The following is a 15,841-nucleotide window of genomic DNA, read 5'->3' on the forward strand; positions in this document are numbered from 1 at the left end:
TTTAAAATGCATGGAATCCCTTTTTGGAAAATTAACAAGGACGTTCATGTTCATATGACTTAATGACATATTACCTAAAAATAAATGTAAAACAGTACAATTTAGGAAGTGGTCTATATAGCATGAGATACTAAAAGCACAATGTAAAAGTACAACAAGGCTATAGATACGTCAAGCCTACATTTACTAAGTCATATTTATAATTCTTAAACACTTCCTTAAGGGGCATACTGCTGATTAGTACAGTTGCTAGATTTATCAGCCTGTCTCTCATAAAATGGAAAGTGTTGGTGAAAGCTGCAATATTTCAGACATCGAAAAAGAGAAGTTGTGTGGGTGGTGAATTTAGTTTATTTTAACCTTTTGCTATGATCATTGTTTAAAGAATTGGTGACTTGGGACTTTGTAATCAGACAGCTGAAAGAAGACTTGATTTGTAGGGCAAGCGACTAATCACAGATTCTGCTTACTGTAAGTTGACTATAAATGATTTTCTTGCTTCCTTATACTTGCTATCTTTTGTTGTACTGCAAATAGATAATTAGAAACTGATTATTTATTTAAGGTCCATTTAATCTGTTATCTCATCAAAATTTAGAATTTTCCTTTCCCTTTTCAATTACTAGTATTATTAGGAACATTTTAAATTATGAAAGGAAATGTATGTAGCAATTTTTCCTCCAACAGCTATTAGCACTGGATTTAATGTTCTTTGAAGGGTCCCTTCTAAATACATAGTTGCTTTAGTTGCAGAACATTCAAATAACTTGAGAACAATGATTTATTTATTTATTGCTTGGGAATAAGAACCATTTGTTATAGATTATATAGTTGGAAGACGAAAAACAACCAATTTAATAAACAGCCATAAGTATGTGTAGATTCATGCAAACAACATCTAATTATGAACCACTTGAAGACTTCCAGAATCAGTTGGGAGTGACCCTGAAATTAATTGAATGAATGAATGAATGAATGAATGAATGAATGAATGGAATGAATGAATGAATGAATGAATGAATGAATGAATTTATTGAACCTTAGCACAAACATACAATGGCAAAATACTCTGCACTGTCACTATGATGTTGACTTTCACTTGTCTAGCACCTATGAGTGAAACAGGCTTCAATTGTTTACTGTACCCTGATACCATCTAAGGACAGCCTCAAGCTTGGTCAAATTTTTTACACTTTGTAATGGATTATCCTGAAAGAACATTAGTTCAACAGTACTGAAAATAGAGATATTTCAGAAAGAGAAATGAGTAAATTCTGAGTCAAGTATATTTCCTCTAATTCAAGGATAGGTGGGATAACACTTCATTTTAGCAATGTGGGAAAACCTTCTTTGTTTAAAAATAAGGAAGATAGGATGTTGCAGTGACTATTAGCAGTTTACCCATATTCCTATGCTAACAAAGGTTCTTATTGCTGAAATGACTGCTGATATCTAGGTCACCAGTTACCCTCTACTCACCTGGTGACTGCCTGATTTGCAGAGATCAGATCAGAGAAAGGCTTGCAACTCATTTTGTAGTCAGCCATAACTGCTTTTTGTTCCCAAATATTTTAATCAATCCACTGTATTAATTAATTTCCCCTGGAAAGAACAAATATTTAGCTTTCTTTTATTTCCTTATACATCCTTTTATTGCACATTTGGTAACACGTGATCTGCCACTTCAATCTTAATCTTATTTCTTTCATATTTCTATATGAGATTTTCATTTTAGAACTTTTACCATCCCAATATTGCTGATGTTTTTCTTCTTAACTCTTAATAACTTCTCCTAGCAGATATGGAAATTAAAATGGTTCTTACCTGTTTCTTTATGGGTATTTATAGAGTCTTGAATTCAAATTAAAAACAGCACTACATTAACACAATTTAATTATACCTCAGTTCCTATTTAAATCTGAATTTCTATATTCTATTCTAGTTTTTCCATTGCCTCTAAATTCATTTACCTGGTTTTCTCCTCAGTACTGTATATTTGCTCGATTTTTTTAAATTGCAGGTATCATTCTATTAATTTTCAGTGTGTTTTCAGATCAAGCTCCAAAGTATTTGTTTTATGACAGATTCTGTGTCTGTGTGTGTGTGTGTGTGAGAGAGAGAGAGAGAGGGAGGGAGGGAGGGAGGGAGAGAGGGAGAGAGAGAGGTACTTAATAATTGTATATTTTTGAAGTCCATATTTAAGATTAAGATTTAATGAATTTGTATGCCGCCCAATCCCAAAGGACTCTGGGCGGCTTACATAAAAAACAATTTAAAATACTAAGAAATTTAAAATACAAGACAAAGCAAGTTAAAAGAACACAACATGCACTCAGTTCTTAATCTTAATCTTAAATCCATATTTCACCAATGTTTTTTATTAATTACCATTAACTAAACTCATATAGTACACTGCATTCCTACAGAGATGAAAAAATAATAATTATGGAGGGTGCTAAATTATTAGGCTGCAACAATTGGTATATTTGTTTATAATCTTTCCCAAATTAGCTTTGTGCATTCTGGTGCTCCTTGAATGTATTACATAATTGTATCTTCTAAAATTGTCAACACCATTACCAAATTTGAGATTTATAGGAAATGCAGGTATCCCAAACTAATCACATTATAAAAGGCTGAATTAAAGCATGTTTATCTTGTGGGACTTCTATTTTGCTTTTTGTAATGTCTTGCTCTTTTGTTGCTTCTGTTCAGGTAAACTGAAGAAATGATGCATATGCAGAAGACCAATCCAAACTTGTTCAGCTTAAAGGTTTTTTTCTGGCTTTGTCTCTTTGAACTTCTGCATAGTAATTCAGGTAAGTCAGTGTACATCAGTAAACATAGAAGAGCATCTCTTGATCTACCTTGCCTGTTACCAATTAGAAATGCAATATACATTTAAAAATAGCCTCAGCTTTATTTCACAGCAATAATTCATTACCACTTAGCAATGAACATCTAAGAAATAGACACAGGAGTCACTTCCAGAATCAGAAAGTCCCTATCTGAATTTCACCTTTGCTGTAAACTGCCTAATGAACAGGACTAAGCATAAACTGACAACAGGTACCAGGTAAGGCAATCTATTTCAGCTTCCACTTACAATATAGGGATGGGATTTGGGAACTTGCCCAGTTTCTTAAGCAATATTTCATTTATGTGAGAAACAAATGCCTCAAAAAAAATCATAGTACAAGAGGTTTGAAAAAGAACCACTGTAATTATGATTTGCCTGTTGTTTATTGGTTGGTTTGCTATATTAAATGTAGCTAGGAATATATATTATTATCCAAAATAAAATTATTTGGTTAAAAAAATATTTTCTCAAATGACCATTGTTCTGTTAGGGGCAAAGAATGAGGACATGCTTTAAGATCCAGTTAAACTGATTTATTGCTCATATCTATTCACAGGAATCTAGTCAGCACTAAACTGGTACTGGATAAGACTTAATGGGATTCAAGAGGGGCTGGACTTGGTCTGCATATGGGAACATAATAATTGCATTCCTCTCTTGACTCTGATCCAGACTGTGCTTCTCCTTCTCCTATCCTTTCCTCTATAATGATTTTTTTTAACCTAAAGAAAAAAGATGGAAGAAGTAATGAGAACATGCAGAAGTTCTGCAGAAGAAGGTTACAACTGATAGATAATGTCTGGAAGCATCATCTCCAATAATTCCATCATTGAGATTGTTATTGTTATATTGTAAGCTTCCCAGAGTCATTGAATATGAGATGGGCAGCAGATAAATAGAATGAATGAATGAATGAATGAATGAATGAATGAATGAATGAATGAATGAGAGTTGAAATGTACAGGGTGTAAGAATTTCCTCCAGTAACTTCTTATTCATATTAAAGATTAAAAAGATTAATGGTTTGTAACTACTGTACTTTGTAGTTGCAATCTAAATTATTTTCAATAATAATAATATTTCTAAAATACCAATTGTCAGGGATGCCCTAATTAAATCATGAGTCTCGAGCCAAGCTTCAAAAGAAATCCAATTATTTATTAGGAGCAACATGTCGGCATGTCCCCAGGTGAAGCCAACTCTGACCCCACATAATTTATGCCCCAACTATGACCCTGTTTTCCCCCTACCCCCAGGGTGTGTCATAAATCACATTCTCCAATGGAGCACTTTTGCGGCCTGTAGAGATCATGCCTATCCAGCTGCTGCAGGTAACCTGGGAGACAGCCTTGAGAAAGATATGCGTGGAATGTACTTCTGTGTGTGGCTGCTGTGCTGTTTCCTTGGTTTACCATCCCCCCTTTTCTATGGAAACTCGAGAGCAGGCCGGGGATGCTTTGCAAGTTGACACCAATTGATTAAATAATGTTCTCATTACCTTTATTTTGTCTAGTTGAGGAAGCAAGAACATTGGACAGATTTGTTTTCAATATGAAAATGATTCTGTAATTTAAACCTGCATAATTCTGAAGGAAACAGTGACTCAAAAGGCCTCTTTCTATTTTAATATTTTATAAATATTACCAATTGTAATTTAATATTGTCACATAATTGTTAGTGTGCAACTCAGATTACATTTATGGACCATGATTGGAAAGTAAAAGGAAAATGAAAAAAGTGAAAAAAGATTAATCAAAGGAATAAAATTGATCAGTATAAAGTAGTAATTATAATCAGTTTTGTTAAATCTATATTATCAGTATTAATTAGTATTATTAAAACTGTTAAAAACAAAATGCATATTGCATGCAATATTCTCAGGAAGAAAGCAGAAGAGACATGCCAACTCTTTATTCACCAAGATTGTGTATCCATGGAACAACTTGGGAAAAAAGCCATTTTCCCAGATTCTCCTGTTTGACAGCTTTCCATTAACATATGTAAATGATATATCTTAATATCTACATCTAATATAAACAGCTTACAAACATGATGTACATTGAAGCAACAGAAAGAGGACACTAACTTGCTCAGACATGTTCTCTATGTCCTGCTTTATTAGACAGATCCTCTTTCCATTGCAACTAGTGCTGCTCAGCTTGATCCATTCTTCCAGGATGGAAATGGGCTCTAAGGAGAGAGAGAGTGGGGAGAGAGGGAGGAGGGAAGGAGAGAGAGGGAATGAGAGAGAGATAGAGAAAGAGAAATGATTGAAAGAATCAGACACCTTCAACCAAAATAGAACGACCTTGGAAAACAGTGGGGGGGGGCATGTGTGTAGCAGCCTAAATTGAACAACAGAAACTTGGCAGATCTCAGCAAAGAATAGCAATTAACCTCTCATGAAAATAAAAACATTGCAGTAACTCTTGTTGTTTCCCTTCCAACATAGGGATTCTCCCATGCCACCTATCTCCTTATGGGCTTCCCCAGTTTCTTACAAATTTCCCCATTTCTGTCATTTCAGACTAAAGTTACCTAGGGACTCTTGAAAATAATGTTTAATATTTCTATAGAACTTTACTTTCTATAGCATTTTTGAAAGTCTTTTATATTCATTCATGCATTACTTAGTTATTAAAATATTCCAAAACCAACTCACTTGGGAGATAAAAAAATCCATAGTTATCAAAATCAAGTTGTTATATAAGTGGAAAAATTCTCACAGAAAGTCCAGCATGTCAACATATTTAAATTCATTGCTCAGAAACATCAGGGAATTAATTAACAGTACTCTGAAATGTCTCATCTAAGACATGTGGAGTTGTTTTGAATTTTGGTTGGATTGATCAATAAGAAAAACTCTTTGGAAATTCTACAATCCAGTCAGAAAGTTACATAAAGGCCTAAGTGGGTGGTAGCAGAGGAACTAATCCAGCAAAATGTTTTGTAAAAGTTAGATGATCACCAATGAAAAGTGAAAGAACTTACAAATGAAATGGTTCAAAAAGAACAGAAACTCTGGCAAAACAAATAAACTTAACCCAAGGGCAAGCAAAAAAAGAGGGAAAAACCAGATAGCTTAAATATATATACATATACATATACATATACATATACATATACATATACATATACATATACATATACATATACATATACATATACATATACACATATACACATATACACATATACACATATACACATATATACATATATACATATATACATATATATATAAAACAAATACTTGATTTGGTAGATCAAAAACAAGAAACCCACCAGCTAACCAGGCAAACTGTTTGATGACATACATATTTATTATTTTATTTAAAATATTTGTTAATCTGTATCTAACCATTTATTTTTTTTAAAAAAATCAAGTAATCTATGCAGCAATTGCAATAATGTTCAACAACTGAAAGTCGAATGTCACATAAATTATATAGAATAAAACAGTTCAAATGTCACATAAATTATATAGAATAAAATAAAACTAAGCAGTAATAAACACAATAGAAGTTAAAGAATCTCAATGTCATCCTTACTAAAAAGCCTAGTGGGAATATTTGCATAACACCCCAAACACAGAACAGATTATATCCATCGTACCTTCCTAGGGACAGTATCCTGAAGTTAGAGAGTACCACTACAAATGCTAACATTTAAATAGCACTCATTATACACCTCTGAAAGAGGGTTGAAATGTGGGAAGAAGCATTGCTTTAGATGTCACAATTCTAAGCCTTGAAAGCTTATCTAGGTTAAATGCAACATCTTGAATCAGTTCCAGAATAAACTGGGTGCCAGTGAACATTATAAAAACAAGTTCGGTGTAGTGGTTACTAGAGACTCTGAGACCAGTCCTGTTTTAGACACAAAGCCAGTCACTCTCTCTCAGCCCTAGGAAACAAACAATGGCAAACTACTTCCAAAATCTTGCCAAGAAAACTGCAGGGTCTTGTTCAGGCAATTACCAGGAGTCAAGACAGACTTGGAAGCACAGACACCCCAACATTATGAAGAACTAGTATGATGTGCTTTAATACTATTTTCCTAGCATTTATTCCTGATTTATTACATTGGTATGAAACCTCATAGCATAAAGTACCTATCTTAAAATAATACATTTTAAGACAATAAAATAAAATTAATTTAGGTGTACTATAAAATATCCTAAGGTGCCCTATACTTTGTTTTAAAAATAAAATCCAATTTCAAAATACAAGTAAAATATGAAATTTCAGCCAGCAGAGTGCTGCAGGAGGCTGGGGAGACGAAATACAGGTCACGCACAGAGGTCGATTCCTACCGGTTCGGATCGATTCGGCTGAGTAGGTAGTAACTCGGCCGCCCACACATCCAAACTGGTTCTATCGGCAACACATTTTGTTTTTTGTTTCTGTGCATGTTCAGAAGCAATTTTTTTACTACTGCACATGTGCACATAGTGCGTGAAGTGCGTGAAAAGTGCATGAACGCCCAAAGTGTGTTCCCGAGCGAACCAGCAGTAAAAGAATCCGGAACCCATTCCTGGTCATGCAGGAACCACGCAGGGCCTCCACGTGGCCCGTTTTTGGCTGGCAGAGTGGATTGGACTAGATTACAATTATGTGTCTTCAACTAAATGCATGATATGGATAAGAAACAAGCAACATCCTATGTGAATACTACAGTTTAATGCCAGATTTTACATACTGTGGGTCCATTTAATCTACAATCAACAATCCCTAATTGACAACCATTTCTATTTACTATCCTGGAAATTTACCTTTGCTGTTAGATCTTGTATTATCATGTTATTTATGTTATTGTATTTTTATTATTAGTTGAATAATAAAAATACAGTAGTATAAATAGCTCTTCTGCCTGGAAAAGCAATTTACCATTAAACAATGGGGTATAAATTGAGAAATAAAAAGTATGAAGAATAAGTAATATATGTTTGCCAGTGTTATCTCTCCAACCTTGGCAACTTTAAGATTTATGGACTTCAACTCCCAGAATTCTGGGAGTTGAAGTCCACAAGTCTTAAAGTTGCCAAGGTTGGAGACCCCTGTGTTAGAAGAAATAGGAAAACGGTTATAGTAAAAAACTGTGGAAAGAAAGAAGGGAAAAATGCATCTCAACCTTATGTCAACTGGTCACCATGGCCATGCCCATCATGGCCATGTCCACCATGACCACACTCATGCCGGACACACATGCATGCGTGCATGCACGCGCACACACACTGGGCCTCCAAGGTCACACACAACCCTGATGCGGCCCTCAATGAAATCGAGTTTGACTCCCTGCTATACATTAATTGAAAGTTTTCACAATAGAAGAAATTGAACTGTGAGATCTAATTAAAGAGGGAATTTTTCTAATCATAACTTTAGGTAGGAATAATCTGTGATGTAGTAAAGTTTGCAGTAATGCCATGAAGATTGCAAAAAAATGCCAAAAGCGTTTTTCTAAATAAGAATCAGAGTGAGAAAATATAAAGTGATGTATATATTATTAGACTCAAACTTTAGTGTCATATGCTACTTTAATCAATACCACTATTAGGACAAATCATGGTTTCCCTAATTCAGATGCAGTTGGAAAACAAAGTTTCATTAAAACTCAGAGCTTTTAGGCTTCTCCTCTCACAATTGTACGATAGCCTTATGTTTGCTAAAGACAAATTGCAGTCCATTCCCATAATACTAAACAGTAACTTAATATTATATCTGACCCAGGTTTATCTTTCTTCTGCTTCATATTCAGTCATTGGAAAATTAATGACTTCTTGTAGTTGGTATTTGGACAAGAAGAAAATGCTGCTCATTTGCGATGGTTAGCATTTCCACAGAAGAATCAGTTCCACAATTTAGCATCACTTCTTGATCAAAGCTTGCTTATAAAAAGATATGACCTTTCCTGGGGAAAAAATCTGGCCCTTGTTTCATATATTTAGACCATATCTTGCTTAGGTTGATGGATACAAATAGTTTTTCCTAACATGAACGTGATCTATTTAGTGTTTTTTTCAAGGACAGGAACACAAGATGCTGTCTCTACTCCATATCACTATCAAGGCAATCTACTTCAACTCTCTCTGCCATATATCAAAAACCAACTTACACTAATGATCCAGTTGCTGATATCTGATTTCTACTGTGCTTTTTTCCCTTCTTGCAGGGTTCATTTCCAGCTACCTTACATACCATTAGGTATGGGAATCAATCAGTAGGAAAGCCACTAGATAATGGTAACATAGTCTGTGTAGGGGCTGTGAAAGGACAGAGGTGCTTTAATACTGCTTTTGTGGCATTTGATAAGGCTGGTTCATTTTTCAGAGAATGAAACTCTGCCTCAAATTGATTCCCAGTTGACTCAAAATCCAAAGTGCTGATGATTATTTAAGTTCCTACAGTTTGATCCCAAGTACATAAGACTTCTGCAACTAGTTTCTTGAGATTTGCTTGAAGGCCATTCTCTGTACTCCATCTCTCTAAAATGCAGTTGCTGAGTTTATAGGAAGTTCTTTTGTTTTTTCACACTGTGAAGGTTATTATTTAAGCTGGATTAATTACAGTAGAATGAAGCTTTGTTCTCCATGTAATGTCTGATAGACTCCGCAGACCGTTGTATTTAATTATAGAAAATATGATTATACTTACTTTGTTTATTTTTAGGAATTTAAATAATGTGATTCAATGTTGTTTTTTGGTTATTGCAAAAAGTCCTTACATACTATAATGGTGTTATTATTTAAGAGGTTTTGCTACCAAAAGACATATATTGGGTGCTGGCCATGATAGTGGAATAAGGTTCACACATAATGTATCTTCTATATCACTTGTGATGCTATGGGAAAGGGCTTTTGTTTTCAGGCCTCTCTTTTGAGTTAATTTTTAAAATGTTTAATAATTATGAAAAATAAAATAATTACTGGATGAAGCTGATAGAGCCTAGAACAATCTTACTTATTTTTTCAGATATCCAGCTCTACTAGACTGCAAATTTCACTTCTTGTACTAGTTGGCAATAATAGTATTCACAGTGAACACATCTGGAGGATGCAAAGCTAGAGAGGGAGTATCTCAAAGAATTCAGTTTTTTAGAAGATCTTCTAGACCACGGGTGTCAAACTTGTGTTGTCACAGCAGCGTCACATGATGTATCAGGTCTTTTTTCCCCTTCGCTAAACCGGGCCAATGTGTGATGCATCCAGCCCATGGGTCGGGAGTTTGACAGCCCTGTTCTAGACTAAGACAGCTAATTCCCAAAAAGTTTAGTTTATGGTGTGTGTGTGTGTGTGTGTATGTGTGTGTGTTGGAGAGAGAGGGGGGGTCTTATTTTCTTTTGACCCCCAAAATAAGCACTTGGCCTTACTTTTGAAGGAGGTCTTATTATTTTTGAGGTGCAGGAGATGATGAGCATGGTCACCTCATGGCTGCTGCTCTGTTGCAATTTTTTTGGGAGGGCTTATTTAAGTCCATGTGCTCAGAATCCTGATTGGGCTTATTATCCAGGGGGGTCTTATTTTGGGGAAAACAGGGTGGCTACATACATAGGAAATTCACATATTAATTAAGAGAGTAATCTTAATCAACTTTAAACAGTTGACAAGCACTTGTTGGAATGCGGAAGCCTCCCTTTACCTGCAACTTCATTTTATTTAGTTATCTATTAATATCTTGCTTTTATTCTCTTTATGAATGAGTAAAATATACGTACAGGAAATATACTTAATGCTCCTTCCTCCTTCAATTCCCCCCCCCCAGTGGTGTATTAACCTTTAAGCAGACTAAGCACGTGCTTAGGGCACTAGGCCCAAAGGAGGCACCAAAAAGTTGAGAAAGAAAAAAAACCCCAATAAAAGACTTCTACAGTATGTACAAAGGAGGGGGGCACCAAGATGCTTAGGGCATCAGTGAGCCTTAATCTGCCACTGATCCCACACCCCACCCCTATCAGAATCCTGAGTGAGAGGGAGATTGGCTCAAAGTCTAGACTAGAACTCACAGCCTTCTGGTTTCTAGCCTGGTGCCTTAACCCAAATTTGCTTTCTTTTTTTCTTTTAGCAATTTCCCCCCCCTCCCCATCTCCTATTATGGGTGAAAATGCACTTAGGACAGCTACTGAACTTTAAAGTTGAGACTGTGGAAGCAGGACCAGTGATTCAGGATGTTTATTCTTGCCAAGCCTACTTCCAAATCATTTTTGAGGTTTCTAGATTGAGAATTGCTAGACTCCTTCCATCCGCCAGAGAGGATACTGAAGAAGCCAGGGGAGATAGGATTACCTCTATGTTTAAAACCTTTAAAATAATATACCGTATTTTTCAGAGTATAAGACACACCTTTTTCCCTCAAAAAAGAGGCTGAAAATCTGGGTGCATTTATACACTGAATACAGCTTTTTTTTGCCTCCCGAAACTCTGCCCCTTCACTAAAATCGCTGTGCATAGCTTTTAGAAGGCTTTTAGAGGGCTCCTGGGGGCTGGGGAGGGCAGGAATGAGCAGAAAACAGCCTGTTTTGCCCCCCCCCAGCCCCCAGCAGCACTCTATAAGCTTCCTAAAGGCTATCCATGCCCTTTTTGGGCAAAAAATGGTCCTTTTTTTTGCAAAAAATGAGCCCTTTTTTGGTCATTCTCCCCCCCCCCCCGAGCACTCTACAAGCCTCGTAAGGGCTATTCATGCCCTTTTTTGAAAAAAGGGCCCGTTTTCACGAAAAACAGGCCATTTTGGGAGATTTGCAGAATGCAAAAACTTTTTTTTAACTTTTCATCTTCAAAACCTTGCTGCATCTTATACTCGGTTGCGTCTTATACTCAAAAAAATATGGTACTTTGTTAGATTCAACCTTCCTTTACTTAAAGAGAAAGCGGGAAAAAGCTACTATAAGTGATCTGCTATATTTCTCACCTTCTACAAAACTATATGCTGCGTTGAAATTGTTTGCTTCCCTCCCACTTAATAAATAGAAGCCATGGGAGACATTATTACATTTAAGTCTGCAACATTTTTCTGGAGAGAACATCAAGCTCTTTATCTTTTCCTACTAATGTAATTTGGGATGGCACTGTAGAATTTTTCTTTGCCTCTGGAATATAGCTATCATCAGCACAGGAAAACAAGCAAATCTTAATTCTTGGGGGAAACTACAGTACTATATATGATCATCATGCAAAACAACATTCATCTTGAGTCTCATTTACTTTTGTAGACAAACTACTTAATTCTACATATGCTGGAAACAAGTAGCCAATTTGATCACTTTAACATATGAAGGTAAAGTCTTCCCCTATCCAATTGTTTCCAACTTTAGAAGGCAGTACTGTACTCATCTCCGTTTCTTAGCTGAGGGAGTCAGAATTCTCCAAACACTCTTCTATGATTATGTGGACAGCATGACTATTCACCAAGGTTCAAGGAACGCTTTTATCCTCCCACCGAAGTGTTACCTATTTATCTAGCAAAAGTGATTGGTTCCACCACAAAAGCGCGTAGGACAAAATCGCGCTCGACAAAAGCGCGCTGTGACGTCATCACAGCGCGACGAAAAAGATCGAAAAAATGTAAAAATAAAGCTAAAACCTTCCCCTAACCCCCCCAAACCTAACCCTAAACCTAACCCTAAACCTAACTCTTAACCTAACCCTAAACCTAACCCTAAACCTAACCGTTAAAGTAACGAAAAACCTAACGCTAACCCTTATCCTAACCCTAACGCTAACGCTAACGCTCTAAAGCTAACCCTAACCCTTAACCTAACCCTAACCCTAACCCTAACCCTTACCTTTATGTGAATCGGCTTGCTTTAATTTAATTTTTATTAATTTTTATTTGAATTTTTCGATCTTTTTCGTCGCGCTGTGATGACGTCAAAGGCGCGATTTTGTCGATCGCGCTTTTGCCGTCCGCGCTTTTGACGGGTCACGAAGTGATTAGCACTTAGACTTTACAATCTATGTGGTTTTCAGAGTCAGCATATTGCCCCTAACAATCTGGGTCCTCATTTTACCCACCTCGGAAGGATGGAAGGCTGAGTCAACCCTGAGCCTGGTGAGATTTGAACTGCTAAATTGCAGGCAGCTGACAGTACTGCACTCCGTGCCACCGTGACTCATAAAATACCCATCTACTCACATTTGCATGGTTTGGAATTGCTAGACGGGCAGGAGCTGAGGCAAGAACGGGAGCTCACCCCACTATGCCATGCTTACCGTATTTTTCAGACTATAAGATGTTAGATCGGCTGCAACATAAGACATACTGTTTTGGCTCCCAAAAGGGGGTGAAAATGTCTGTGCGTCTTATAGACTGAATATTGCTGAAGCTCCACCCATCCACTGGCCATTTTTTGGCCTCTGCATGCGCCGTTTTGTGCCTTTTCTCGGCCTTTTTCAGGCCTTTTTTCAGCCCGTTTTTGAGGCTTTTGGGGGGCAATTTTTTGGGAAATTTTATGATCGTTCACAGAACCTCTGTGTTCTGGTTCCTCTTTTCATGCACCATTCCTCCTCTGCTCACTCTTTTCCCACAGTGTCCCACACCAATGTGCTAATCAGGATTAATAGGGTTGAGAGCTGTGTTGTTATCTAGCAGAGTAGAAGAATTATTATGAATATTGTGTGTGGTGTTAGTAATATTTTTCAGTAGTCATATTTTCTGCTGAAGAAATTCAGATATAATAGGGCTAAGAATTATTCATATTTCACCCTGTCTAAACTTTGGATATTTGTTAATATACCTCAAAATTGTTTGTGTGTGTTTGTGTGTGTGTGTGTGTGTGTGTTGTGTTTAAATGAATATAATGTTCAACTTTTTTGCATAATCCTATTTTGAGCTGTTCATTGTTTACCTAAAAGAAATACACTGCAAACATGTCCACTTTTTAAAAGTATTGTGATGAGGTGAAATGTAGGATTTTAAATATGTTACATGCTTTTTAAAAATAATATCATTTACTATTATCAGTAGCAGTGGAAAGCTTGATCACGGGTGCTTTTCTGTCTAAGTGAAATAGAAATCAGCAAGAATGAACAAAATGCTACTTACAGATGCCAGTTCTCCTCTAGAACCAGGCTATATGAAAAATAGGGATTTGGGGTGTTTACAACAATGTAATCCTACATAGTTCTGTAGATATTTTAGTATTAAATTATAACCCTGCCATAGAAGTTTTGGAGACAGGGCATTGGTAGTCAATCCTAGACATTAATTGGATGCATGGTTATGCTAATATAAAAAGCAAACTTGAGGTGAGTTTTTAAAATATATATAAAAGGTAAAGATTCCCCGGCACATATATGCTAGTCGTTCCCAACTCTAAGGGGAACGACTAGCATATATATCAAAACCGAAGAGCCAGCACTGTCCGAAGACATCTCTGTGGTCATGTGGCCAACATGACTAAACGCCGAAGGCGCACAAAATGCTGTTACCTTCCCACCAAGTGGTCCCTATTTTTCTACTTGCATTTTTACATGCTTTCGAACTGTTGGTTGGCAGAAGCTGGGATAAGTAATGGGAGCTCACTCCATTACGCAGCACTAGGGATTCAAACTGCCGACCTTTCTGATCGGCAAGCTCAGCGTCTTAGCCACTGAGCCACCCACGTCCTTTTTTTAAATATATAGCTTTTATTTAAAATGCACTTTTCATGTCTAAGCTTGCTTTCACTAGAAATGTCAATGCTGGAGTCATTGTTACGCCAAACTACTTTCTAGTGTAGGCTGCACTTCTTCTTTCTTTTATGGTATGCTTTTAAATATCAGTTCACTTTTTCAGGGAATCCCCTATTGAAAATTAAAGCTGACTATGAGGAGTAATGACATGTCGTGCACACCCTTGGGATGACAGCAGAGACGTACAGCAGCCAAACACACTTTCATTTCCTTTCTTTTGATGGCAATATAACATGCAATATAACATGCAGTCATCTCTTAAATGCTGTTTATTTGCAGTAAATAAGTAAGAGATGATATATTGAACACATAATGATTATAATGATGGATATAGATCAAGGACACTCAGGTTCAAATCCTTAGTCACCATACATCACATTGTTTCTTGTATAATTTGATCCAAATTATATCAATAGAAAGATCAATTTTGTTCCTTTTCATTGAAAGGTTGCTAAAGTACACAGCCAATTTTATTCAGGTTATAATTATTAGGGCCAACAGTTCACTTCTATTCCTAAATCTTTGGGTTAAAGTCATTCGATTTCCCCATTGCTTTTATACAAACATATGTTTAGTCTTCTATGTTTAGCAAGAAGTAGTTGTACTTGTTCCATAACTGTGGGCAACATCATTCTCCCTGTCCACATTTATATTAATTAACCAAAGGGAGGGCCTTTGGAGGTCTTTTAGTCCAACCCCCTGTTGAAGCAGAAGATTCTATTTCAGACAAGTGGCTGTTCAGTCTCTCCTTAAAAGCCTCTAGCTGATTGTTTTCACTATTAGGAAGTTTCTCCTTAATTCCAGAGTGCTTCTCTCATTGATTAGTTTCCATCCATTGTTTTTGCCTTGCCTTCTGGTGCTTTGGAAAACTTCTTCTGTGCTTTAAGCATATGCAAGTTACACTTTCATAGTCTACAAAGATAGGAGTGATATTAGCAAAAAATAAAAATAAAATTCCAATATCTCTATGTAAGCTTATGTATGTTTTGCCGAAATGGTTTTTGTTCTCTTTTTCTGAAAGTGTAGAGACAAGGCTGTGGGCAAAACTATAACCACCTACACATTTGGTTAAGCTTCTTGGATGAGAAGCGAAATGTCTTCTTCTTTAAAGAAAAAAAAACATATCCAGTTGTCTTTTGAACAAGCACTTTGAGAAAACTATAGTTTGGGTTTTGGAATGCAAAGTCCATGTAAGTCAAAATAACCTTTAGAAACCTTTAGAAGCCTTTCAGAAACTGATAATCAGACTGCTGATTTCCCATATTGGGGGGTTACCATTCACAGTTGACCACACCGCCCCCATAGAATTCTAC

The 15,841-nt window shown here is 36.3% G+C and overlaps 1 protein-coding gene across 4 annotated transcripts in view; it reads left to right on the forward strand.

Annotated features, from left to right (window-relative positions):
- Positions 1-15,841, forward strand: part of LOC106557383 (programmed cell death 1 ligand 1) — a 56,028-nt gene that overhangs the window by 27,098 nt on the left and 13,089 nt on the right. For 3 of the 4 annotated variants that reach the window (XM_087721495.1, XM_087721494.1, XM_014076616.2), the window contains exon 2: positions 2,716-2,819. In XM_087721495.1, coding sequence (XP_087577621.1) covers positions 2,729-2,819 — 91 coding nt within the window. In that variant the 5' untranslated portion in view covers positions 2,716-2,728. Of the gene's footprint in view, positions 1-339; positions 472-2,715; positions 2,820-15,841 lie in introns of those variants that run through there. The other variant, XM_087721496.1, reaches the window with a different exon arrangement.

This window comes from Thamnophis sirtalis, unplaced genomic scaffold (genome assembly GCF_051295495.1).
Source record: "Thamnophis sirtalis isolate CommonGarterSnake01/CBP01778 unplaced genomic scaffold, rThaSir2_p1.2 scaffold_8, whole genome shotgun sequence".
Lineage (NCBI taxonomy): Eukaryota > Metazoa > Chordata > Lepidosauria > Squamata > Natricidae > Thamnophis > Thamnophis sirtalis.